Source organism: Lagopus muta, chromosome 13 (genome assembly GCF_023343835.1).
Source record: "Lagopus muta isolate bLagMut1 chromosome 13, bLagMut1 primary, whole genome shotgun sequence".
NCBI classification, from domain to species: Eukaryota; Metazoa; Chordata; class Aves; order Galliformes; family Phasianidae; genus Lagopus; species Lagopus muta.
Window position 1 is genome coordinate 12,963,339 of NC_064445.1, and position 27,354 is coordinate 12,990,692.

The window sequence follows — 27,354 nt, forward strand, 5'->3', positions numbered from 1 at the left end:
TAAACTGATGATCAAGAATGACTCTTAAAAGAGAATATGCTTTATCTAAGAGAAGTGTATTTAAAAGGCAAAAACATCTTTTGAATGTATGACAGCATGTTATGTTTCAGGGAAACTCTTCTACCTGCTCTGCTTTTATAAGGCATGCAAAGCAAAACCCAAAACCAACAACAGAAGCCCCCACCTAGCTCCCATCGCCCACTACTGTGAGGCCAACCTGACCATTCCATTCTTTCTTTACACACAGACCCTTCTCAACCTACAGCTCACCAACTATGGAGAACAGCACTGCCCACCCTGCTGGCTGGCATGTCCTCCTTCAGCATGGCTTGTTTCTTTCCTCTGGGGATTTCTTCCCCTCCCATTTAAAGCATTTCCATCAGTAGTGAGTCTAAGCCAGAAGAAACAATGCACTCAGACTGAGATGTGAGCAGCCAAGGAGCTGGCCATTAGCACGTGAGCTAACAGAACACTGTGATACCTTTCGCCAACAGAATGAAATGCCTTTTGACTATAAATAGTTGCTTTTGAGCAAAGGGGCGCTTTTGGTGTAGCTATTTTTGAGGTATTGTACAGTTTTATTTAAAAACTACTGAATGTGTTTGTAAGGTGGGTCTGGAAACTAGAGAGCTAGGGATCCTCGAGAAGCAAAGGGTGGTTGCAGATGTGTAAGTACTCAATTTTCTATTCAGGAAGCCCTGGAGAACTGGGCTTACACTGGAAATGGTTGTGGGTGTTTTGTTTCAAATCAATCCAGTTTTAATATCAAATTAAATCTTCATGAGAAAGCTATCCCAGAAACAGCTTCATGGCAGATCATAGTTGAAGATGTGTTTTATTTCATGGGATAAAAAAAAAAAGTGAGGATTTTCTTCTTCTGTTTAATTTTGGTCAGAAATCAAATGGCCTTTTCCAGGCAACAGAGCTTTTAGATGTAGAGAGAATTTTGTGTATTTAATAGAGACACAGCGGGGACCTCAGCATTTATCCATTAGGTGGTAGCAGCCACCCCGAGAGAGGGGGAGATGGAGAGGGCAGAGCAAAAAGCAAAAACAAACGCTCCATTTTACGTACTTTTCTACTTGCACCTTTTCTGTCCATAGTGAAGATCCCATGTCATTCCCTCGTGTAACATGTAAAAATGAAACAATGTATATAATAAATAAAATTATTTATTTTATGTGTATTTTTAGCTTAAATGTAAACTGAAGGAAAAAAAAAAAGCGTTTAATCTTTTTTTCCCAAAAATGTAAGCCTATTGAAATTCAAGGTGTTTCTACCTTTTCGGATGTAACATTTCCAGCTACCTATTGATAATAAACATTTATGAACAGCAAAGCAGATGACATTCAGTAATTTCTACCACCTTCTGCACTGGAAGCCTCCTCAAGGAGCACTGCAGGGCTCCATATCTGTATAGATTTATGCTGGTGTTTGAAGAGACACGGTGCAGCCCTGCTTACCTGCAGCGAAGTCAATCAGCCAGATCTGAGCAAGTGTTCCTGGGCAGCAGCTGAGCCACACCTGACTGTGCACAAGTTGAAAAAATCCCAATCATTACATCTTCTCTGCAACAGAAAGCAGCAAATCCACACTGAGCGTTGGTAAACATAATGTACCACATGAATGCAATTACTGCAGTACAAAGGAGTCCAACATATCTTTCCATTTTAATTTGCTCCCTAAAGATATTCTTTGACCAGCATAACTACATCATCCACTTTGGAATACGCAGCAATATAGCTAATAGCGTGAAAGAGTCATTAAGCAACAACCCAACCACGTTAACTTAATTTGCTCATGTGAAGCAGCCCTCCACGCAGATCTCATCAAGGCACCGGAGGCACGCTGTTGAAGTTCTGAAGGTTTCCATCAGCCACCAGGAGCCCCTGGTCATACCTCCAGAAGAATGGGAGTTTTCTGAAGTTACACAAGGGCAGTGCCCCTCTCCTTGAAATGCAGATGATCCTGGCACAATTTGGGCAACGTGGCCCCACATGGGAACAGACAGCCCACTGTGAGACCTGCAGCGAGGCCCAGGACTGCAGCGGTCCTCAGCTACAGAGTTGTAAACACACCAAGGATGTGAGAAGGCTGCAATTTTATTTTATTATTACTGTTGGGTTTTGTTTTCTTTTAGAGTTTGATGTGCATATTTCTTACTCCGACCATAAAACCAGGAATTTCAAAGTTGAGGCACCCTGAATTGTTGTGCTCTCTACCTCAGGAACAGAAACTGCATCTGAAAACACCTTCCGTTGTACAGTGACTACAGGGATAGAAGGATGCACTGCAGCAGAGAACACCAGGTTGGAGCAGGGAGGGAGAGAAGTGGGCTGAGACAGAAGGAGTTTTGCAGTATAATCCATCTCCTCTTACTGCACTTCCTGAAAACACAAATCATGTGCTCAAGTAATCACCATAAATATTAAACATTTTTGCTTTCAACTCTGAAAAATACAAAACAAACTGGTTTAAAAAGCAGTCTGAAACCACAGTTTGAAATTTGAATGTCAACAGGCAGGGTAGAAAACAGGAAAAATACCTAAAGGAGAGGGGCAGAGGGAGTTAGAAGGTCCACTAATTTCATCTTCGCAGGATGCACCGCTTTCTCTTGGGACCATTTTCCATAACACAGCGATGTCAAGCAGCTGTCACAGCCATGTGTGGCTCTTACCTTGCTGTTAACCTCGTGGTACGCTGGTGGCAGAGTGCTCACCTGCTCCAGCGAAGGCAATGTTCAGCAGAAGGAATACATGGAACACCATAAATGAGTTCAATCTGTAAAAACACCCTGCTAGGGCTCAGACACACGTTCCTGGTGCTGCAGATCAGCACGCTTGTGGCAATGACTGAATTGCTGTGAGCAGTGCCCATCGTCTATGGCTCATGCTGGCTGGACTGCTCTGTGCTAGATTGCTGTGAGTGGCAGTGACTCGACCAGCAGGAGCTCTGCCTTGAAACATTTAAATTCTGATCTTGTTTCAAAGCCATAAAGTTCTAATTTGAGAGCTTTGCCTTCCTCCCTCATAAGGGCAGGCACTTTGAACTGGGGGTCCGGATTTAAGATTTGAGCACCTCCCACGCATCATGCAGCCTTTGACAGTGTGATTTGATAAACGAGAAGGGTTTCCAGCACCACTGCAGAGAGAAAGAGAGGCTAAAATAAAACAACTGAGCTGGAAAAGCAACAGCCACAGGAGTCGGTTTGGTACTCTTGCACAGCCATGGGGAAAAACAGCACGGGAACAGCAGCCAGCACAGCCCTGCAGGACAATGCTGCCGGCAGGCAGAATCAGCAAGATTAGTCTCTACAGCATTTGTAATAATTACCTTCAATAACAGATGGATTTTACAATTCAACAAACTCCAGAGACTTGTGCCTCCAGCACACAGCAGCGCTGTACAGAATGTTAACAAGCAGAGGAGCAGCTCACTGCCTGCAGGGAGCCGGATGGCCCAGCACCCCTCAGCCAGCACAGGCTGCAGCATGCCATCATTGCATGGTGCTCAGGAATGGACGTGTGCTCTGGCACTGGCAGATCTGCAGACAAACAGCTGGATAAGAGCCTGCTCTAAGGGCAGAAAGGTTTGTAGCAGCTTAGAAGAGGGTGGAATACTTAAAAACACAAAGTCCACACCTGAAAACTACAGCGTATCACTGCCTACTTCATCCTGCACTGCCAGGAGTGCTCTGTGCCAGGGCTCCTTCCCACAGCCTTCAGGTGATAATCCACTCCGAGCTGCTGCCTTTCATGCAGAGAAATGTGGTGTGGAAAAGGAGGCGGCAAGCATAACTGGCACAGGCTTGGCAGCACAAACCTTTTCCCTTTCACAAGCTGAAAATCCAGCCACCAAAAAATAAAAATACACGACACCAACGCATTTCAGGATCAAATCTACTTAAAGAATTCATTATTGTGTAACATAGAACAAGAAACCAAAAGAGGAGAGGAAAAAAAAAAAAAAATCAATCTGAAGGAAATTATTGTTCCAATCAGAAATCAATACTCAAAAATTTTATACCTCCACTCAAATAAATGCTAAAATATGCATGTGGCTGCAAACCATACTCCCCTGCTCATGCCCAATGCAGCCAGGCACAAAACAGTGTTGGTCTGGTTCTGATGTGTAACTGAACCAAAGATGAGGAGTTTGGACCATCATCAGACACCAGGCTCCTCACAGAAAAAAAAAAAATCCTAAGCCCCGATCTTGCTATTCACACCTTCACATGGTCCCAGTGAAGCCTAGGTCCTCAAAACCACTACTCCAACAGCAGCAACTCTTAGACCCTCCCTTATTTCAGTGTATTTTTAACATTACAGCTTTATGCTGTAATACAGCAGCAACATTTTCTACCCTACAGAGGGCAGGGATGAACCTGCTCCAGCACATTAACTGCTCCACAACCCCTGCATGCCGCCTTAAAGAATTGCTTCTGAGCCTCAACAGCCCTGATAAAAACATCACAGCTGAGATGCCTGCTTGTATCTGTTTGTATCAGATCCACCAGCAAGTTCAGCAGACGCAGATTACAAGTGTAAAAATTGCAGTGGTATTTCTTTTTAAATATACATCAATTGAGGTGATTAACAGGGTCACTAATGCAACTAACAAAAATCCAGGTGCTATAAGTGAGAAGAGAGAAAAACTTGACTCCCTTCCACAATCGTTGGTCTGTATTTCTAAGAGGGAAAAAAAAGAAGTTGACTCCTGGAGACAAATAGAAAGAAAGATAAAACATAACTTCCAGCTACAATAACCATTTGCACTGAAAAAAAGCAAGGCTGTCTCACTGACAGTAGAAGGAAAGAGGCATTATTCACAGCTCAAGTGGAGAGATTCACTCCAGTGCTAACAGCAACTGTTTGATGTGACAGATGATGGCACTCAAGACTGAAGTGGAAACATTTGATGACTTCATGATGGAGACTGCACTTCTGAAATCTGTTCAATCTTCAGGTGCATAAAGTTAGTCACATGGTTTGTAGATTCCCTTTAGAGGTTACCTAGTGAATTATTTTTTGGAGGAAGTTTTAACAAAACTTGTGGCATTGTTCCCTGTTTCTCATAAAGGCCTGTTTAAGTTAAGAGCTCTCTTTCAAAAAGGCAGAAATGCTGAGGCTGAAGTCCTAATGATCTCCAGTTCCTTTGGGGAATCTTTTCCAAGCAGTACAGCAGGTCAAAATGGTATCAGCTAATCAGGGATCATTTCCATTCACACCTTGATTTTCCCTCTGGCGCCTCCAACTCAAAGAGTTTTATTAAACCCCCAAGTTAAATGTACAGCAGTAATTGGAGATCTGAAGAAACAAACTAGAAGGCAAGCATACAACCTCCTAGCCAAAAGTAGTAAATAACCACTTTTATTAACAGAGGGGCAAAAAACATCACAGTTTTATTCTAGCCTATAAAGACTCATAAGGAGCAACTTTCTCCTGCTGTTTTTGGTCCAATCCCATGTTTATTTAACAGGTATACTGATGGAAGCATACTCCCCTCCCTCTGTTTAGCACAGTCACTCCTCTTTTCATCCCCGCTCAGCTGTATAAATTCAGGGGCACACACAATTACTTTCAACTTCACCAAATAACAACTGTGCCACTTTCTGAAGCTACTGACAGCACCTCCTTATCTGCACCATATGTCCCCCATGCAGGCTGTGTTTCAATTATGATAACTCCAGTTCCCTACAAAATCTGGCAGCCGTGAGTTTCGGAAGGCAGCTCCAACACCCAAAGGTTGAATTCATGTGGAAAAAAAACAAAAACAAAAACCAAGCCTTAGAAAACAGATTACTTTGCTCTTTTTCTGGGACCCTGGTACCAAGCTCTCCTAACCTGTACCTGTGCCCTTGCTCATTACCCCTAGAACAGGGCTATGCCACCACCCTGTCCTTGGCTGTGAGCAGGCTCCAGCTGGCAGCCACCACATGATAATTCTGCACATGCAGTGCAAGGTTCTATGGAGTACAGAAACAGCTAGAGCTACTGTGGTCTCATGCTGAAAAAGCCCATGCTTTCCCACTGGAGGCAGGAAACAAACAAGACAGTACTTCTTCAATGCTGTCTGCTGTGTAACTTAGTCCCATGAACATAAAGTGCTGGTAATGAACAACCACAGATTTCCACAGGTTAGATGCTTTTATTTTGCGCTATCAGTGCAAATCAGACACCAGAACTACCACCACTCGTGCAACAGCTTTCACAAAACGTATCTTACAAACACACTGATATACAGTAGAACAGGTTGAAGCAGTATCTTACATTTTTAAGAGACATGAAGCCAACACAGAACAAAATCACATATTATAAATATGTGATCACCAACGGCAAACAAAGTTTTGTTTTGTGAAATCTGAGAACACCAACTTATTTCCAGCAATTCTGTCCTCTAACAAACTCTGCACCCAATTTTTTGCTGTGGTTGTAACGGCAGCTGTGCTTGTACAAGAACCACGTGTTCAAGTGTTACAGTGTACCCACTCACACGGTACGTAATGCAATTTTCCCTTAGTGACAGTATGTTTTTACACATTTTTTTATGTAGTCTAACACACACATTGTGTTCCCCTGTGCTACAGTTTACATATACGCCTCTCCTATGCTGCCTTAGATGAACTACCAAAACTTCATCCTGTCAAGCTGATTATCATTAGCATAAACCTGGAAAGAAACGTGGAATCGAACACAATTTAATCAGTCACCCCAGCCCACTGAGACAAAGACTTACAAAACAATGTAAGTTCATGGAAAAAGACATGAGAAAAACTAAGTGCAAGAAATGAGCTCACACCCTCCTGGACTTACATTCCTTGATGCACATAATGCGTTGCAGGGTTAGGAGAGGCAACATAGCTGACTTGGTGCAGCTGTCCAGAACTTACAGCGTTAGGAACTCGTGGAGAATTTCCATATGGGGGATTTAATGAATGCCACGAGCCAATACAGTGATAGGCAGGTACTAGAGAGATGCAAGAGTCAAACCCTGGAGCAGATGGCTGGTTGTAGGGGTCTGCCACCACTGGGTAATACACCATGCCATGGGACAGGGCTGGAGGCTCTGTGTTTTGGAAGTTACCTTGGAAAGAAAAGAATACATATATTTACGCAGCAGAACTGCGCCTGATGAACAGGCTGAAGTATTATCAGCATTAAGCCTGCATACACCTGAGCAGCAGCGCCGTTAAATGCGCTCCTTCCCAACACTGATCATTCACCACATTCCTCAGATTTTGTCGAGGCAGGCATCTGACCTTCCTGACATCTTTTTCTTCATTACTGCCAAGTCTATCTACAAGCTGCTTGCACAGCCACGTGACACTAAGTTTTGCTGTAGCTTTCCACACAGAGCTTAAAGCTAAGGTGTGCAGTGTCTGCAGAAAGTAGCAATGCTCAGGGCTTGCCAAAACTGAGTTGTCTCTTTTACTTTAAAAACAGGCATTATTTTGATATCATAATTATTAGCTTATCAATGAGCAAGAAGATATACCTTCAACATAATTTCAGCCTAAGTTCCCCCAACTAAAAATTAGTTCACTGAGTACAAACCTAGAAAGGACTACTTCTTACTTTTCATGGTTTTAGAAAGCCCTTGGCATCAGTGCCTACAAAAGTGGCTCTAGCATTATTTTAAGGAACTTACAATAACTCATTATAATGTCTGCACTATGACCCATGCTTCCTATACTATAAAGATGTAAGAAAGCAACTCCTGTGGAGCAGCCATACTCTGAAAGCCATAACCTCACTATTCACAGTTTCTGTATGTGGTCTTATAGTCAAATACTAACCATTTGTAGGCGCATCGAGGGGAACCTGATGGACCTCAGCTCGCCCAGCATCATAGAGCTGAGGTACTGACTGATCCAGGACATGAGCTGGCTCAGCATATGCTGGATAAGCCTCCACAGATGATGCTGGTGGCACTGGCTGTACATAGACCATGGAATGCCAGTAACTCTGGTGATAGTACTTTGAGGAGAAAAACGAGAAAACAAGGTCAGGCATACAACCACAGTCTCCATCCTTCCTCCAAACCACCAGTTGTTTCATATCAAAGAGTAGTAATATGTGCATTTTTCCCTTCTGCTACTGTAGGATGATGTTACATACGAAGGAGAAAAAAAAAGAACACAGACTGTCAGAAAATTTGCTGCAATAGCTCTAACTACCAACTCAGTTCTATCCTGCTTTGTTTCTTAAGAGGGAGTTCTGATTCTCTATAATCAACTTTGTTGTATTCAAGATTTTTCCGTTTCTTTAGTTGAAGAATCTGGCATAGTGCTTTTACTTCTCAGAGTTCCAGAGTCACCTATAACTGCTGGTGCACAGACAACTGTTGCATACAGTGCTCCTTAGGAGAGCAATGGTTCCCAGACAGAGAAATGGTGCTAACTGGTCGGAGCCATGCACGCCCCAGAGGACTCAAACCATTTGAGTTAGAACACCTCCAACCAAGCTTATTTGTAATGATCGTCAGCTACACAGTATGCACATTTAGCACACCTGGAAGTCTTAAATACATCAGTACATCTGTCAAGAAAAGCAGCAGTTTTTACAGGCAATTTGCTGTACTCACTTTAAAAGCACTTACTTGCAATCCCAGATTAAAATAATACTGCAAGACCTTTGTATCTGAAATTAAAGGATACGGCATTAAAGAGTGGATGAGCATAAACTGATGAGCATAAAGAATTCTACATACATCGAGAATATTTTAAGTCACTTCAGTAACTATTCTAGCATTATTTTTTCTTCAATGTTTTAAGAGTAAAAAGTATATATTGAGTTTAACTGGTTGCTATAAATACTGCACCTTTAAGCTAATCCAGTTAGATGTCTGTTTAGTATACTGGAGAACTTGCTCCCAGCAATCCCAGCAGCTTAGAGGAACTTTAAAAAGAGTTGCCAAGCATAATATGATTTTCAAAGTCTTAACAGTCCCAGAAGAGTGAAGCTGTTTAAAACCTTCCAGGTTTGCCAGTGAAAGCAGAAAAGCAAGCATGTTTTAAACCCATGATGCAGTTCCAGAACAGTGCATAAGAAACTCGTTTCTCAGTCTTTAACAAAGACTTGTTTTAAAGGCTCAGGAAGGACAGTCACCTGTTCCACAGCAACAGGTTAGGTCTCATTCAGTACTGAGAGGACCTGAATAAATCAAAGCAGCAAAGCAGAACGACTTGAGATAAGCAAGCCAGTAAGGATTTCAACTGTGGGTTATAAGGGAACTCTGGAAGTGTTGCTGATTTCTTACCACCTCTGTTCTTCCCTCAACTAGAGCCTCCACATGGCTTTCCTGCTTGCTATTCAGCTACTGCACACGCATGCTTTCATAGCCCTGCTCTTCTCTAGTACTGAATATTGTTGTCTGCTGCAAACAGGAATAGAATGGGAAATGCAAATCCCTATTTTGAAATGAATGAGGACTGGTTCCTCTTTTGCCAATTCTCAACTCTTTCACTGTTCAGCATATTGGACACATCAGGGCACAATCTACTTAAATGCAAGGAAGGATCTGTGTGTGCATTTGCCAAAAACAGCTAACAGCTTATGCTCAAAAGTGCTGCTGATTTGGCTCTGACATTAACCAGTTAAATATTAAAAATAACTGGAAGGCTCACACAAATGTCAGCTTCTTAGTATCTAGCTGAAGCTGCATCTACCTTGGAAAAATGATTTTTTTAATCTGATTTTGTTTTTCAATTGATTATGCAAATATATGCAAAACAAGCCTAAGAACTGAATGAAACAGCTGCTTCATAACAGAGATAACAGTACAAAGGAGGAGCTGGGAGACTGAGGTGACAAACTAATACAGGAAATACTGATGTCTGGAGAGTTCTGCAACAGAAGCCACTACAGTAGGGGACCAGTTTTTCATCTATATTCCTCTTTCAGATGTCTAGAAGTCAAGTCAGTCTTCAGTATAACAAAACTACCATGTGAAATAACAGCTAAGCCAGAAGAAGTTCACCACCATGGCATGAAAATATGAAGATCACATCAACTACTGATAAAATTTAATCTTAGGGTGCATGAGGACAAAGTCTGCTTTTCAGTTGAGTAGCTCAGATCAATCCTGAATGCTGCCACAGGAAAGGAGCAGTCTCCAGAACAGCAAGCAGCCTACGCAGCTGTTTCAAACGCGAGGGAGCAGATGAGAGTAAGATACCTAAGGTCACTGTGTTAATAGAAGCTATTTCACAAGCCCTAAATGTCACTAAAAATATTCCAGCAACTCTGGGAATTGGGATACAGCTGTATCAATGAACACTAAGGCACCGTCTTCCTCACCAGTCTATGACTTCAGCCTGTTAAAGTCAGATTTCAAACCATGCCAGGCCAAATACCAGTCATACAGGTTTTTTTTTTTGTTTTTTCAAGCAAACTGCACAGAACTCTCAAGTATACACAAATATACACAAACACTTTAACATGCCCTACTCCAAAACTGCTGGATTTCTCAGCCTAAAGATTATGCAGTGACACTGCAGTGACACTCAGCGTCTCCTTGTAGAAAAGGAAAAACGCTACATGCAATTTCCAATTAGCTACTAACCATAAAATCCTGGGGAGAAAAAAAAACATTGGAGCCTGTCCCCAGAAGGACATGGCCAATATGATGATAAGAGAGCTGAAGAGGTGCAGGCAAGGGTCTGAAGAGATTATTAATCCACATCCACTGCAGATTCTTGTCAGCATACTTAACACCCAATTCTCCCAAGTGCTGAAAGCCTCAGTAAAAGGCATTTAACTGAAGCGGAAGACAATTAACTCTGATGTGTATATAAAATAATCTCCAGTGGTACTGCTGCAGTAGGGAAGCAGGAAGTCAAATACTCAAGATTAAAAAACAGCAATTGAGAATACCAGCAAAGGAGTTATTGCAAAACACATCAGCAATGCCTCTAAGAGAAGACCTTGAGCAGTCATGCCATGAAGTTTTTGCATCCTGCTTACTTCCAGATCAGCGGCTGGCAAAATAAACATGTTACATGGTAAATGCAACTGAAAGAATCCTTAATGTTCTGGCCCAAAGCTGCTTTACAATCCAGCATATGCAGCTATCTGAACTGTAGATATAAACAGTAGCTCTTTATATTATCTAAGATTAGCCCTCTAGGATTAGTACTTTCATGCGACTTCCACACAGGGACAATGAAACTACTTCAAATGGCAGTATGCTGAATTGAGCATGAAGACAATTTGCATTACTGAAGTATTTGATGCTCCACCTTCAAATAGATTTCAGAATAAAAGTAAGAAGCTTTCTATTCTGAAGCAGTAGAACTCAGAACTGCCATACATCTAAAATACAGCCAGTTCCAAAAGCATGCTGTTTTTGTTTTGTTTTTCCAGGGTGATGATGGTGAAGAAATCGAGTCAGATAGCTAGAGTGAAACTGTAGCATTCAAAATGGTGGAAAAAGAAATGGATTTTACAGACCCTATAGTTATGCAGACAGTTCTTTTCCTTGTTCAACCCTAAATGAAAGGCTACTTGTCCATATTAGCAGAAGAGAAAGTGGGAGATTCAGGTATTCCAGCTAAAGGTAAGCCTTTGATAAAAGTCACAGCAGCCTCTCTGTCTCTCTAGATGGCTACAGAAACACACACAGACATTCAAACCCAGTCTTATGAGAGGAATACATAAAAAACATGTTTTTCGGCCAATGCGCAGAGATAGACCCAGTGCAAGAACAACAAACACAAGCTGACAGTTCTGCACTGCTGCTCTCAAGTACAGGCTACAGCTCATCTTTAGCTTGGCCTCAGTACTGCCAAAAACAGCCCGTGTGCTACCTGCCAAAGGAGGCAGCGACAGCTGAAGCTGTTGTATTCGCTGCAGCTGCAACACAGGTAAGCCATGACTGAACACCAGCACTTATCCAGAGCATCTGTGCTCCAGCCTGAGTACGACATTATGACCAAATGAACCTTCCTATCACAATAAGCAGACTGAGTAACCAAATGTGCTTTTACAGTTCTTCTAAATTTTACTCCTTAGGGCAGTTTGAGCCAGTGCACCATCAGAGGGCTGAGCATGGGGACATGCTCAGGGAAGAAAGATTTTCTACAGCTGCCCAAAACTACATACAGCCATGAAATTCTTTATCAGCTGAGACAGTGCATCACAATAGCTTTATCTGCCTTTTGAGATGTGTGCAGCGATGTGATAGTGGCACACTTGGGCCTCAGAGCATTCCTACCTAGAGCAAAGCAAGATACATAGCATAACAATAAGCAGCACTGTCATTCTTATAGCTGAGGCACTTAACTCACAGTCGAGAACAGCAGATGGCTTGATCTTTAGGTTATTAAACAGAATTCTGCAAACTCTAGGCCCAATTTGTGTCCTGAAAGCCGCAATGACAGAACAAGGGGCTATATTAATAAACTCCCAAATCAAGCACTGCTGCTGCACTGTTTACCAAGCTATGCTGCCTGATGCAACTCTGCACAGCATGCAGGTATTAAGCAGAAAGTGCCAGCTGATTAAAGACCACCACTTCAGAAACGAAACTCAAGTTCAGCTGACAAAGTTGAAAGCCAATTTTGAGTGCTATGGCTACTGCATTGGTCCTTCCATGCTTGTTGCTTGGGAGCAAAAACCCACCTTAAAAAAATGCTGTTATAACCAATGACAGTATACAGAAAGGCTGTGCATTCACAGAACAGAAACCCTTACACTCATATTTATGATAATACAGAATGGCATCTAAGAGTAACACTTCTATATAGAAGTATATACTATATATTTTCTATATAGTATATAGGACAACACACAATATCCACTGAACTGTGCAATACCAGAACTTTCAATGCATTTAAAAAAAAAAAAAAAAAAAAAAAATCAAGTTATCAGAAAAATTATTCCATGCAGTGCTGATAAGATACAGAACATGCACTGTACTCTCCACTGACACCTGGATCTTTAGGATGTGGTCTAAAGTTGTGGTAAATCATGTTTGAGCCTGATACAAACTTAGTATTCAGAACTAGGAATTTTTACCATAAGCATCAAAATATTTTTATCTGCCTCTGAGCTGCAGGGAGCCATTTCTTGTCACTACAGGTATTCTGTTCAGTATCATAAAGAACACAACTCAGAAGTGTGCTGAAGTGCAGCAATAATAGAAAGAACAAAACACCTTCATTACCTCTAGGCAGATCATTGCCACTGGGATCGCAAGAGTAAGGTGGAGGAATGGCACCAGCTTCTCCCATCTCATTGGCTGGAGGAAGAGGAGCTGAATAAATTGGGAATGGCAGTGAAGAAACTGGTACTATTAGAAGGAAACAAAAGTCAAGTTTACAATGGCTTCTTATTCGAGCAAGGAAAATGGTAAGTTACACAGTCAGGCCTGGACTTCCTTCCTTTCAGCTCAGTGACTAACTTCAATTCTCTTTAATAATTGCTTCCCTCCCACATTAAAAGAAGCCCAAAAAAAATTTTAAAACCAGATAGGAAGGTTCCAATTTCAGATGCCTTAGCTGTTTGTCTGTTCTCAAGCTTCGTATTTCAGTTAAGAACAAACGCCTCTTTTTCAATCAGTTCTTCATACTAGAAGTAGGTCAGGCTTTTCTTACATAATTATCTGTCCTAGAACAGGGAACAGAATACTCTAAGCCATCAAAAGCATCACAATAAACCTACAAAAATAAGGCAACGTTCAAGTATCAGGCAGAAGTTTGTAGACAAATTTCTGTTGAATATTTATTAGGTGGCCCACATCTCTAGAACACTAGCAGGTTCCTCATAAAGCTGTCATCAAGTAGACAGCTTACAGAAAACTGCACCGACTGAACTCTCAAGTGCGAAAAAAAATAATCAAACAAATAGAAAAGTAGAAGGAGGGTTTCTTTTTTTTCCCCTCATGCTAAACAAAAAGGTACGGAAACCAAGAAAAATCCTCTTTGTAAAAGGGAAGTCTTTTTCTTAAGACAAACAATTCACAAAAATGAACTGGATTCAGTGCTTGAACTCGTGACTCTTGTGGAAGATACAGTAAAACCTTGGCATCTGCACCAGTAGCCCAACATACCAGAAATTAACCATACAAAACAGGGAGAAGCAACCATGAACTTGTCTTTAAAAAGGAACCTGCTAGTGAAACACCTGGCGCTGAAGGATAAAGACAGGTGGGGTGAGGGAAACAACCCCAGAGCAGAGACTGCCAGAAGAAGAACAGAGGCAAGCATCCCCTTCAAAGCATGGAAACATGGGAGTCATCAGTAGCTGTGTAACTTTATTGCCATGTAATTTTCCACATTTGTTTTGGATACGTGGAAACAAAGCAGGAGAGAAGAAGGCAACTGAAAGCTTAGACCACTGAAGACCAAAGCCTTAGCATGCACACTCTACCTGGCCTCCCTACAGAAGTGGGAGTTATAAGAACAGGTTGAATTGCTGTTTGTGGGGGAACAGCTGTTGTAACACTGGCTTGTGTGGAGGCAGAGTTTGAGGAGAAGACTGTAGGTGGAGCAGCATTGACACCTGCGGAGGTAGCGATTACTGCAGAGTTCACCATCACCTGCAAGAAAGTCAGAGTATTCAGTACACTACCTCTATAACTCGCTGTGACAACAGCTATGGAAACATCACAGACTCAAAAAGTTCTCACTTCACAAAAATGCATTTTGAAAGCTCTAGCTGTAAAGACAGCTAGTTATCCAAGTTTCTCTAAAAACTGGCTGGAAAAATGCCAACCTAAAAATAACAGTAAGTTGCAGGAACCTGCAAATGCATCTTTTCACCATTCCATTATGCTTTATTTATAGAGGATTATATCCTTTGTAACAAAACCGTGTAAGAGAGGAAGAATAAAATCCCAAAGAGACCAAACACAGCAGTCATCTCTCCAAAGAGCTACCACAGTAACATACTACACGTTACCTTCTGGGGATAGCTGTAGGAAGCCACTCCATCTTGAGGTGACACAGCCAATGGCCCTTCTTCCTGAAGGGATTCCAAAGTAATGTTCCATTTTAGAAGCAGAGAAGTAACAAAACCAGAAATGCTGGATTTCTAAGAATCTTCCAATTATGAACTACACTAAGCTCCTTTCATAACTCATGAGAGATCAGTTTCATCTGATGTGCACAGGACTGGATTTCACACCCACTGTAGTTCAGCAGGTGAATGGAGAACTTGAAAGGTAGCCACTGACTAGTTTCAGATAAGAAAATTCAATGCCAGTTCTATCAAAGGTGAGATATTTTCCATCACACATGGGTGGAATAAGACTAACTAGTATATGACTTGACGAGAGGCATGGCAAAAGCAAGTGCTGTCTGGAACAGAAAAAGAAGAAAAGTAAACAGTGCTCAGACAGTTGGCAGAGGGGAAAGATAGAAAGTACAGTTTAGATGTACTTACAGACTCCAACAAAAACCCTCACCATTTAAAAAGAAAGGAGATGGGGGGGGAGAACTACAGAAGTACAACTATCAATCCTTTGTGACAAAACCGGTTTCTGACCTACTATGTTAAGCCTGGTTCCAAAGACAGGTTCCATGAAGAATGTTACACATACCTGAAGGATTAGGAATCTGAACAGGCAGGGACAAACACTTACCAAGTTTGCTGCAGGTTCTGCTGAACTAAATACTGTTGCTGTTTCACAGTCTGGATCTGAAAGACATAGGCAAAGTTAATAAAAAAAAATACAGCATTATCTCTAATTGTTCAGAACCTTTTTAAAAAGTTGTAATGATCACATACACCAAACGTAGTATCAGTAAAGACTAACATTTTATTTACCTGGAGGTGCATACAGATATTCTTCATGAAATTTCCCTAGAAGGGAGAGAACAGAAAGCTTTGGTTCCAGAAAAACAGAAGTTAAAGCCAAAGTTACTAAAATTGTATTTCACTGCATTAATTAACTGAACTGCTTTCAATATCATCTTGTTTTATACAGAAAAATAGCAAGATCCAAGATCCTCTTCCCCATTTTGCTATTCCAGCAATATCAAGATTGCTATTGCCAGATCACACAGCAGCTTGCCTTGCTACAAACCCATGTTATCAAAATAGTGATGTTCTAGCAAGCTTTAATGGAATAGTGACTTTTTTTTTTTTCAGACAAAGATAACTCTTTAAGAACTCACCATTTTCACTTGTTTCTCCTACATCCTCCTCTGAGGGATTCAGGGGCTGCTTGTTGGCTGGAACTGAGTTGGGGCCTCTTCTAGCTACCCAAAAACCTGCTGGACTGTGGACAATTGCAGTAGGGCTACCCTGGCCCTAAAAAGCAAAATAAGAAGTGTGCATTTATAAATAGTATAAGACTTTCCATATTTAACACACAGCCAAATAGAAACAGGCTGGAAAACCAAACTTGCTGTAACCAAAGCTTACTAGAATTCAGTCCCTCCATCCATCTCTTTGCACCCTGCACCCAGTAGAACAGTTGGACATATTTCTCTTTTACCTTTCATTCCGCCTACCATCTTTTGCAAAAGTTATTTTTGGAGACTTACAGCTGTCCTACATGACAGGGTCAAGATGTTCTCAGTTAGAATGTAGCCAGCTCTGACCTAGGTTCAACCAAAGCTGAAAAAGGAAGCAGACCCCTACCAGCCACTCTCTACCTCCAGTATTCCTCACCTTGAGGTACTCCCACCACACCAGCAACCAATGAGTTCATCCAGAAATAGCACATGGCTGGCAGCTGGCATAGCTCCCACTGTTTGCACTAGCTGGGTCCACACAGACATGCTTGTCATATTTAGAGAGCAGCACTCATCACGTTTCCCATGACTCCTGTAAAGCCTCGTACATACACTGTCTTTGTATAAAGCCAGCCCTTAGCTGGACAATTACAATCTAGAGTCCTCAGAAGGAGGAACATAGGATTATGAGAAGCATAAGTAAGAGAAACTGATTCACTCTTTTGTAATGACTATGACATTCACTCTCTCCTCAGAAGATAGGACAGCTATGAGACTGAAAAAGAGGCTTATAAGATCTCCAAGAGTGAAGTATCGGTGTTGAGTCAGAAGATTCTCCCACCAGGCCTCTAGCAGGATGGCAGATTTTTCTGCAACAAACATTTATCCCCAGGACATGTTAAATTCCTTCAGTGAAGGAGACAGAGAAGATGCAGGGAAGAGACTTAGGCGTTGACACTAACAAAGTGCCTGAATGAACATGAAAAACTACTCATTGGAGGCCGCAGGTATACAGCTCAGCAATGGGAAGGAAAAAAAACAAGCTAGAAATCTATCCTGATTTAATGGGAGGGGGAATGGAGAAGAAAAAGGAGCATTACAAGATATTGCCCCTACTTCTTGACAGCCTTGGAAGAAATAAGAGCAAAGATCACACATTTAATAGGCAGATGAATAAACAAAGGCTGCTGAAAAAACACTGAGCAGATTCATCCTCTCATCTATGTAAACGCAAGTGTAACTTTCAATTTTTATCTAAGCTTAATGCAAGATTGATTTCACTGTTTAAAAATGTATTAGATTGAAGATGAAAGTAGCACACTATGAAGTTTTTAAAAGAAGCTAGATTTGGATTTTTCTCCCATCTCTGTAGCAGAAAAAATGGTTTCAGGAACGTTAGCCCAAAACATCTCAACTGTGAATTCCTAGGAATAATCTACGCTATCACTGTACAGCTTCTGAAACTAGTTACTCAAACCACAAATTAAGAGTACAGCAAAACAACTGAAGTACTACCTCCCACAATACTTACAATCAAACAGACACTGACTGTAGGAAGGAATTTTTTCTCCCCCAAATCTCATTTTCAAATTGTCATGGGAAGTAAAAATACAGCCCTAATTTTATTAAAACACGCTGAAGAGAAAACAAAACAAATGCTGCTGGACAGAAAGAGGAACAAGAGAAAGAAAGGAAAAGCTTAGAAAAATAGATGCTTTAAGCAGAGCTTTCAAGATCTCCAATTTCAGCCTTCCCTTCCCCTCCTGCTAAAGCTCATTCCAAGAAAAAAATAATATTTAATTATAATGCATAATTTTTAAAAAGCTTTGAGAAGCTTCAACATACTCATCATTCATAACTTACTGCTAAAGCAGGAAAAGAAGTTTCATCCCCTTCTTCAATTTCATAGAAAGTTATTGTTTCTTCTGACCCTTGAGGCTCTTCTCCATTCTCTGGTACAAACCCATACTGACATTCCTTATTCACACACTGCATCTGACGGCGGCTACGGCTGTATGAACTTCAAAAAAGAAAAAGAAAGGTTAAGAATCACTGCTATCTGGATTTTCACCTTAGTTTTGTTGCTCAATTTTAACTCTCTTCAGAAAGGCACAATAATCCCAGTGTTCAATACTGTGCCATTAACAGTTAACTCAGCCCTCTACATCCCTCTTCCACCACCCTCCCCAGCTCTTTTAGTGTTCAATGTTCTGTAAAGAGGTTTGTATGCACTTACCGTGACCTGCAGGAGAAACTGTCATAGCTCTGATAGCATCTCTTTCCTGGACTGGGGTAGAATGCTATTTGAGGGCCAACCATGTTGTGCCTGTTTATAAATCGGGCAGATCCCCTAAGTTTAAAGGGTAAAAGGTGCAATTACCAGGAAGTGCCTCTCAGATGGAACTCTTCTACAGAGTTATCTATTAAATAGCACAAGTTCTCTCCTAACTAGTCCACAGCAAGAACAGAGAACAAGCAGTAACCTCAGATAAGGCTTCATACCTTGGCATTCCAAATCCACGGCTATGCCTCTGGGGAGGATTCTGAGGATGATAGGGTCCATAAGGTGCCATGTTTCCACCACCCTGTGAACAGTGAACTGGAGGAGAGCGCCCTGAGGGAACACCATGCTGTAGCCGGGGTGGGAGAACTGGCTGGCCCCTACTATAAGCCATTGTCATAAAGACCTCCTTTCCACGAACTTTCTTAAGCAATCTCTTCCGTGTTTTCACATCCATTTCTGCAGTTTCAGTTAAGGACAGAAAACAAAGGTTTATACTTTAAGCAGCTTACTCTAGAGCTATGTTTTCTTTCTATCATTTGAGAAGAGTCATTATTTAGATATATCGAAGAGAATCAACAGCCTATTCCAGGGCAGGGAAGAAGCATCCAAAACACACAAACTTCATATCCTCATTTTGAAGAGCCTAACATGCATTCTGAACTGCATACAAGCACCTCGCTCACATGAACACATTCCCAGTTTCAACTGATCAAACCAGTATTTGCAGTATTAAAGCACCTTCATAAAAGCTACATTTATTCAATCAGAAAACCATTCTCTAAACAAAAAAAATACAATTCCTGTTTACTTCAATAGCACAACTCTAATCCTTCCATACATCTCTTCTAAGGCCAAATCTGATATACTTTTTGGTTCACAGATCGAATCTTCATAAATAGTTCTCAAATGCCAAAACTCTTAAAATTCTGAGCAACATGAACCTTTCTATGTATTTTCAAGGGGTTTGCTATTTTACATATGGAAACTCAACCTTCTGTCTGAAGCATCAGTTTACATGAAGTCCTTGTCACAACTAGATTTTATATCACAGGCCAAGTTAAGTTACTTTCAACATCTAGAGACTGATGTTGCTAAAATTTGTCCTTCCCTATCCTACCTCTCTCTAAAGGAAGGAACACCTCTGGAAAACTTGTACAAACCTATTCCTGAGAAGTATCCACCTGCTACTTTCTGATAGCTTCCTCCTTTTCGGCTGGGAACCACATTCCAAGCAAGGACAGGTGCCACTTGTGTCACTGGTTTTAGGTTTGCCAAAGGAACGGTATGCCTACATGAAAAACATTCATGTTAGCAGCACTGCAAGAATACATTACGTGCAGGAACACAGCAACATATGCTGAAGCAACACTACAAAAAAGAAAATAGGGAAAAGGCAAAATCATTGACTACAGGGAGCTTCGGGGGAATAAAAAAAAGCTTGTTCTCTGAAGCACGTATTACTGTTACTTGTATATTTTGTACATTAGAAAACGTAAGGTAGGATTCAGTCCCAATGCTACTGACTTCACAGGTCAAGCCCTTTTACCCTACATTGGTGTGCCTTCAGAAGTCTATCTGGAAGCAATTAAAGAGACAGAATTTCTGCAAAATGTAGGTAAGCCTAACTGCAGATTTGGAGAAGGGCAAATGCTTTGAACAGCAAGGTGGTGAGTGTGATGAGATTCATCATAAACATCCATTATTTTCTGGGATTATAACATAAAAGCTTCAGAGAAACTGGTAGCAGAGAATAATTTGCTATCCAGGAGTTATGCCCAAACTGCAGAGATTCTTGAGAAGAATAAGACTCCACATGGAGCATCATAATGATTTTTGCTATTTTAAACAAGTGAATTTTTCCTATAACATCTTAGTTGAAGAGTGATAACCAACAAAGAAGCAAGTCTCCCTCTAGCAGCCACAATTATTTCAAAGCCTCATTTCTCTTTTCTTCTTAAAGTATCTTAACAACCCTATCTTAACCATCTGTGACTGCACAGACTCCACTATAAGAAGTTCAGACATTAAACTGTCACCAGATTGCTTACTTTTCTGCCAGCTCCTCAATGAAAACAGTCACCGTGTTGCCATCCTGCCCAACTTCCTGGATATGAGCATTGTAATACTTACCTCCAGGATCCAGACGCACCTGGAGGGAGAACAAGGGAAGCCCTGAAAAAACTAAACAGCATCAGGGGACCAAATCCTGCCTACAAACCGGCAAAGTTCCTACCCCTAGCTGATTTTATGTTATGAGCTGGGCTCAGCAATATCAAATACTAACAGACCAGGCAAGATAGACAGCACCATACTACTTTAAGAAAAGAAGGAAAAGAAACAGTCTTGCAAGCAATGTGTAAACTCCTGTAAAACAGGCTTAAGATGGATTTCTGCCTTTCCTTTCACACACTGTGTCAAACAGATAAGGAGAACCACTATGTAAGAACTTGAGCAGAACAAAAAATAAAGCAAGAAAGCTCTAGTGAGCAAGAAGAGTCACTACATGACTTATCAGCACCACCTCAAAGTGATTTTAAGAAGTACACCTTCACTACATATAACATGAGAACAAAAGGGAAGTTGACTTTGATTTCAGCATTTCCCAGCCACTTCTCTTCCCTCTCAGTTACTTAAAAGAAACCTGCTACGTTACCATTGAGAAGCAGAAGACTGGACAGACTTGCTGGTGACTTCCAGTGAAAATCTAATAGACAACTACCTCAGTTTTGCACATACTTTGCACTTTGAGCTCCCAGTGCAGAACCTCAGCACTCACATTATTTGTATCACTGGTTCTCAATGAATTTCCAAGTAGCTTTTCATTCACGCCCAATATTTAAAGAAAGATCTTTAGGAAGAAATTTAATTAAAAACTAAAATAAAATTAATAATTACAAGACAGAAAATGAGAAAAGCCCTGGAAGATTCTATGAAGTCATTTCATGGATTACCATGCTCCATGTGAAGTAGCTTTAGTAATTTACCATAACTGAACCTCCTTTGAGTACTAACCTGACACTTGTCTCCTAAATAGTACTGTCTCCCCGCAAACACCATGTAGTCAGTTTTTTGAAGCTCTAAAAACAAACGAATAAATAAATAAAAAGGAAAAAAGCCTAATAAATACTGTTCTTTCTTCAAGTACCCTATAAATACTTCATGATGACTCTCAATTACTAATTAAAGGCCAGGTGTGTTAACATTCCCTATGTATATATAAGCATTCCTCACCGTAATGATGAAGTAACTCTAGTTCTTAGACCATAACTACCTAAGTCATAAGAGATTAACAATATCTAGCTGATGAAGTAGTAGGCCTACTTAACCTACGTACTGCAATGCTTGTGCCCTTTATGATGGTACTGTGTTAATTCAGCATTTAATACCAATCTTAAGTATGACGGACTCGTCTTGCCAGAGTACCGGTAACGCTTAGCAAAAAGGAAACATCACCCAGGAAAAAACAGTATTCCTGTATTCTCCCTTGTTTTCAGACTTCAATCTTTTCTCCCCCCCCCTTCCCCCTCCATTCCCTGCCCAGGTTCTCTGTATATCAATACTCAACGCAGATAATTAGTTACAGTACTCCATTTCAAGAATTTAATGACAATCATTGTTACTTATGCAGCTGTGAAGATGCTGGAGTTCTTCAGTATGCAAAGCTCTCCAGGTCAAATATCAATGATGCCACTTCAAAATTCATCTTCCTTGGCAACTTGTTCACACACCAACCAGTGTATTGCCATAAAACAGCAACTATTGAACCCACAAAGACCACAAAATCTCTCTAGGATGCTCAAGCCCAGGAGAGCTGGGAAGCAAAAGACAACTCATTTCATGTGACACACCTCACTGCTGAAGTTGAGACCTTCATTATGACAGAACACAATCTAAAACACTGCTTTAGGAGTCCTCAGGCATACCATTAAAAATAAAAACCTGTAGGCTCAAATTTGGATGACTCCCAGCACAACTGAATAGTAACACAGAACAGGACCTGGTATTTTGAAACGAAACCAAGAAATAGCTCTGGTAAGAGGACATATTACCTACAAATATCAAGTGGATTAACCAATATCCTTCATACCCCAGCTGTGCTGAAAGAAGGTGTCAAAAGCATCAGATTCATACATTTAATACTGAGCTCACAGCAAAAACAAGGTTTGGATTTGAGGGCTTTTTGATTTAAAGATACCTTTTCTGCTGTCCAGCCAAACATCAAATTCCACATTTCGATAAATCTCTGGGTCCAAAGCCTTCAGCACTTTGTAGGGGAAAGGCATTTTTGAGGAATTTTCTGGAGTCTAGAAATAGAGTTGAAATGACCTATCATTAACAGGCACATTTAAAATGTTCAGCATAATCTCTATTCTACCAACTATGGACCATTTGTCTACACCCAAATTCCCCAAACTTTCACTTCTACTATGCAGAATAAAGACCAAGAACATAAACATGAATTTAGGAATTGAGGATTGTTCAACTCAGAAGCTAAGCTGACAGACTACAGAAAGATCAAAAATAGTCTTAAGAGAAACACTCTGCATTCCTTCAATTCTTTTTGAGTGAAGAGAAACTAGTTAGACCAATGAAGCCACGACTTAAAAATTGGTGGGAATTCCAGTTGTTACATCTGGAAACAGGCATCTAAAGGCCTTTTAAAACCTGTTCCAAAGATATTTACACTGTGCTCAAAATGAAAGTGGGCTGACCTAAGCCACTTTTCAGACAAGCAAACAGCAGACCAGGAAGTGTCTGCTGAGCTCAATTTCTGGAGGGGAAAAAAAAAAAAAACAACAAGCCAGACATCAGCTATAAAAGAACAAGAGGATCTCAAAAAGGAGTAAGGCTTATCCAATTCAAGAAAAACTGGCAAAAAATCAAAGGACAGGCAGACAGAAAGAAAAAAAGGAAAAAAAAGCAATCTGCTTTCAAGAAGTTATTTTTAAGAAGTAGAAACATTACCCTAACGTGGGTAACATTCTGCAACAGGAGGAGGAGAAAACACAAAACACCCAACCACACACAAGAAATTCTTCCCTCATTGCCAAACCTTTGCTTCTTCAGTGCCTTGTCTGAACTTATCTTCCACTGGATTGTCAGTATCATTGCCTTCCCAGTCATCACCTCTAAACAATTTAAAATAAGATTACAAACGATGCAATGCATAAGTTCTAAGAAGGGTTAAAATAACTAACTTTTCACAAAACCTGAAAAAAGCACCATAGTGCCATCAAGTGGCAGATTTTGCCTGAAACAAAGGCTGTAAGGGAGCAGAGGACAAGTCTTTTCCTAGTTTTAAGATCATGACCCTTACCACCCCCAAACCTATCCCTAAGGATAGCCACTATTTGCATTTGGAAAGGATGAAGATGACCCCACTGAATACATCTGAACTCTCACTGCTGATTATTACACCACTCTGCTCCAGGCACTACAAAACCAATGTCACCTGAAAGCTTTTACTAACAGACACACTTTGCCTCAAGCCATTGTGGTGACTTGTGATTAAAGAACATCAAGGTTTTCGGCAGGTATGCTCGCTTCTTCCCCTCACTCCAACGGATCCAGCAGACTTCAACGATTCCCCCATTTAATTGTCTATATGGGGTACAATTCAATTAAGGAAAAAATACAAATAGTTAATTTTCTCAATAAACTGTTGCCTGTACAAAGCTAGAGGCTGAGGAAGCTAGTAGGTCTCTCATCAAGAGAACTCTGATGACAAAGGGAAGATTTTATTTACAAACACTCATTTTACAAAGTTGCATGCAAACATAACACAGCCAGTAGCAGAGGATGTCCAATTCCATGACAATACCAAGCTCTGAAGTACACTGTCTCTTCTACACCACACTTCAGCTTTGAGCCTGTGCCACGAAACACTGTTAGTACCATGTGCACATTCAAAGGAACTTGGAGAACCCACTGCCCTTAGCAAGGTTTTAAACTTGATTTATTTCAACATTTCCCTGCTACCATACAATCCCCCATCAAACACTACCTCTTTCCTGATGGATTTCTGGGTACTTTTTCATGAAGACAATCGAAGTTTGTATCCTCGCTTTCTACACAGCCACTGTTTCTGTTCTTCTTGGAACCACTTCGAAACATCTCAACTGCAGACCTTAATTCTTCCTCATCCATGAGGAACACATCTTTGTACAGGATTTCATATAATACAGCTGGACAAACCAAGACAAAGCTCAGAACAAATTAATATCAGACGTACAACAGCTCCTATTTTCAAGGTAAGCATATCTTTAGGCAATATTTACTGTTACAAAACACTACATATATTGAATTCAATTAAGAAGAGGATCATAAAATAATTCAGGTGAAAAGAGACACATGGAGGGCACTTGGTTCGTTATGCTACTTAACAGATAAGTATACTGAGAGTATGTGTACATTAACACAAAAAATGAGCTGCCATCTCTCACCCTCCCTGTCTCTGGAAACCAGAATAAGCACAGCCTATAAACATACAAAAGCACACAGTTTTCTTTCATAATAGAACAAAACACAACACAATAATTTCAAATTTACCCTGGCAAATAGCAGCATTTGCTTGAAATTGTTTTGTATACACAGAGTCATAATGGCCATTGCCAGAACAGCACAGTAGTATCTGGGAAAATAAAGAAGACAAACTTTAAGGATGGGGTGACATAAAACCCAGCACTTCTTACTTGATATTCTAGTTCACGTTCTATTTCATTCAATAGGCAACGTGAACTTAAGGAAACAGTAAATCTTCCAAAGATGAATATGAAAGAGCTGTACAATCAGTTTAAAACTGGATCTTATGAATTTATTTACAAACTTTACAGCTACTATATAAACAAAAACCATTATTTTGTATATCACAATGCATTAAACAATAAATAATGTCTGTTTCCAGTTCCGCTCTGAAACCATCAGCTGCTCAAGAGGTAAAATTACCATTTATAATTATCATAAATTAAGTTACCATTTAAAACTACCATTAAAACACAAGCCATCAAATGCAGAATCTATGAAGCACACTGTGCAAGTGTCAAAGGCACACTTCCACACTTCCCCACCCGATGGGCCAGAAGAGCACCTGCTGCTCTAGCTGCCCTCAGTAAGTTTTAATAAGCTTTGCTCATACTAATCAACTTTACACTGCAGAATTTTGAGCAGCTGCATGCTTTCTGCAACATATGCACTGATACACATAGAAGATGCATGCTACCACATTCCATCTCAGCACAAGACCACGAATAGGTAACTGCAACTGGCAAAAGCCCTTGTGCAGCTGTTGTTAGCACAGTGCCAGCAAGGATGCCTCCAGCCACCCAGTAGGAGTTGAGATGCCAGGGCTCTTAATTCCATGTGCCTTCTGTTCTAGCAACACAGTCTCTCATCTCATGGTGAAATATGCAAAACCAGAAAGAACTATAGTGCAGTCTAATAGCAGACAACTCTTAACAAAAGCTCTGGTGGTAAAATCTTTGAGGACAAATGCTCATTTAGACCATACTGCCTGATTTTTAAAGTTAGTGGATTTTGGAATGAGGTTAATCTACACAGAGGAAAAAAATATTTCAGGTGCAAGTGAAGCCCATATAAAGATAGCAGTGTATTAGCCAAGAACAGAAGAGCTAAAGCTGCACAGATTTCAGAACATGCTCACCATTTGAGCACACATAATAGCCCATCCAGAAATGTACACTGCAGCAACTTCACTGGCAGCACACTTGAGCTATTCACATAATTGCATGGGCATATCAATGTAAGTCCAGAAAAAAACCAAGAGGGGTCAGATGGGACGTAATACAGAGCATTTCTTGTATAAGTTCCCTTTTTTTTTTTTTTAAGCTGTTTCATTAGCTCCTTCTTAATGGGACTTGATCTATCATGTCAGCTAAATGAGTCACTTGTTAGATTAATCCGTTTCTATCAACATCCCCTCTTCAGGGAGAAAACCTCCACATCTCAGCTGACTTTTAGATGAGAGGCACCAGGATTGGGGAGAATGCCTTCTCACATACGCTCTATTTAGTGTATACACTATAATTAGTGCACATCTCATTCTGCTCTTCCAAAACTCAACCTGGGTATCTCACTGTATCTAGTCAGTTCAGCCCACTTTCCACTAGGAAGCGTTTTCACTCAGCAAAAATTCAGAAAAATGAAATAGTATTCTGGAATTATGTTATTTCTTCCCATTAAAATTAGACTTGTTTCCAACAATGAGCAGTTGTTATAAAAAGATCAACAGGGGAACAGCGCACAATCAACCCTCAGTAGCAAAGCTACTACAGTTTGATTAAATCTTGTGCAAATAACGCGCTTCTACCATGAGCAGAAGTCAGCTCTGGGAGTTTGTTCTTAAATGCACAAGGGAAGACTGAGTTAGAGCACAACTCCAGTAGGAAGTTTTCACAATTAAGTGGGACCAGAGGTATCTAGGAGTCAGGGGTAGGGATAAGAAATTGCCTCAGTTCTCCTCACCTTGTCTTCAAAGCCATTGTCTGTAGCATAAGTGGGTGGCCTTCCAGGGTACCGGTACAGAATAAAGTCTCGGCTAGGTAAGCAGAGGAAAAATAAGTCTTGAAAGGGTGCACTTTCAGAAGTGTATTATAAAGAGGGCTGAAAGGAGCAGTCTGGATATTCCACTGTTTTTTTGTTTGTTTGTTTTTTACAGAGAAACACTGAATCAGAACATTTTCCCTGACAAATGAGTGCTATCATAAAGCAATAGCTAGATGAGCAAATGACACTCATCTTGTGGAAAAGAATCTGGAAAGGACAGCTACATCTAATCATAGATTATTACACCCATCGTATTAGATCAAGTACTTATGCCCAACGGCAGAGTGCCCAACCAATAAAACAATTAAATTCAGATGATTCCATCACA

The 27,354-nt window shown here is 40.7% G+C and overlaps 1 protein-coding gene across 1 annotated transcript in view; it reads right to left on the reverse strand.

Annotated features, from left to right (window-relative positions):
• Positions 1 to 6,127: 6,127 nt before the first annotated feature.
• ALG13 (ALG13 UDP-N-acetylglucosaminyltransferase subunit) overlaps positions 6,128 to 27,354 on the reverse strand; it is a 47,024-nt gene continuing 25,797 nt past the window's right edge. Inside the window, exons 11-30 of the mRNA XM_048959975.1 lie at positions 26,946 to 27,018; positions 25,014 to 25,095; positions 24,469 to 24,649; positions 23,518 to 23,593; positions 22,660 to 22,768; positions 21,477 to 21,541; positions 20,513 to 20,613; positions 19,625 to 19,752; positions 18,683 to 18,920; positions 18,417 to 18,530; positions 18,044 to 18,200; positions 16,118 to 16,253; positions 15,768 to 15,803; positions 15,583 to 15,638; positions 14,901 to 14,963; positions 14,370 to 14,538; positions 13,165 to 13,290; positions 8,599 to 8,639; positions 7,796 to 7,976; positions 6,128 to 7,083 (exon numbers count right to left, since the gene is read on the reverse strand). Of these exons, the coding sequence (XP_048815932.1) occupies positions 6,809 to 7,083; positions 7,796 to 7,976; positions 8,599 to 8,639; positions 13,165 to 13,290; positions 14,370 to 14,538; positions 14,901 to 14,963; positions 15,583 to 15,638; positions 15,768 to 15,803; positions 16,118 to 16,253; positions 18,044 to 18,200; positions 18,417 to 18,530; positions 18,683 to 18,920; positions 19,625 to 19,752; positions 20,513 to 20,613; positions 21,477 to 21,541; positions 22,660 to 22,768; positions 23,518 to 23,593; positions 24,469 to 24,649; positions 25,014 to 25,095; positions 26,946 to 27,018 (2,407 nt within the window). The 3' untranslated portion in view covers positions 6,128 to 6,808. The remainder of the gene's footprint in view (positions 7,084 to 7,795; positions 7,977 to 8,598; positions 8,640 to 13,164; positions 13,291 to 14,369; positions 14,539 to 14,900; positions 14,964 to 15,582; positions 15,639 to 15,767; positions 15,804 to 16,117; positions 16,254 to 18,043; positions 18,201 to 18,416; positions 18,531 to 18,682; positions 18,921 to 19,624; positions 19,753 to 20,512; positions 20,614 to 21,476; positions 21,542 to 22,659; positions 22,769 to 23,517; positions 23,594 to 24,468; positions 24,650 to 25,013; positions 25,096 to 26,945; positions 27,019 to 27,354) is intronic.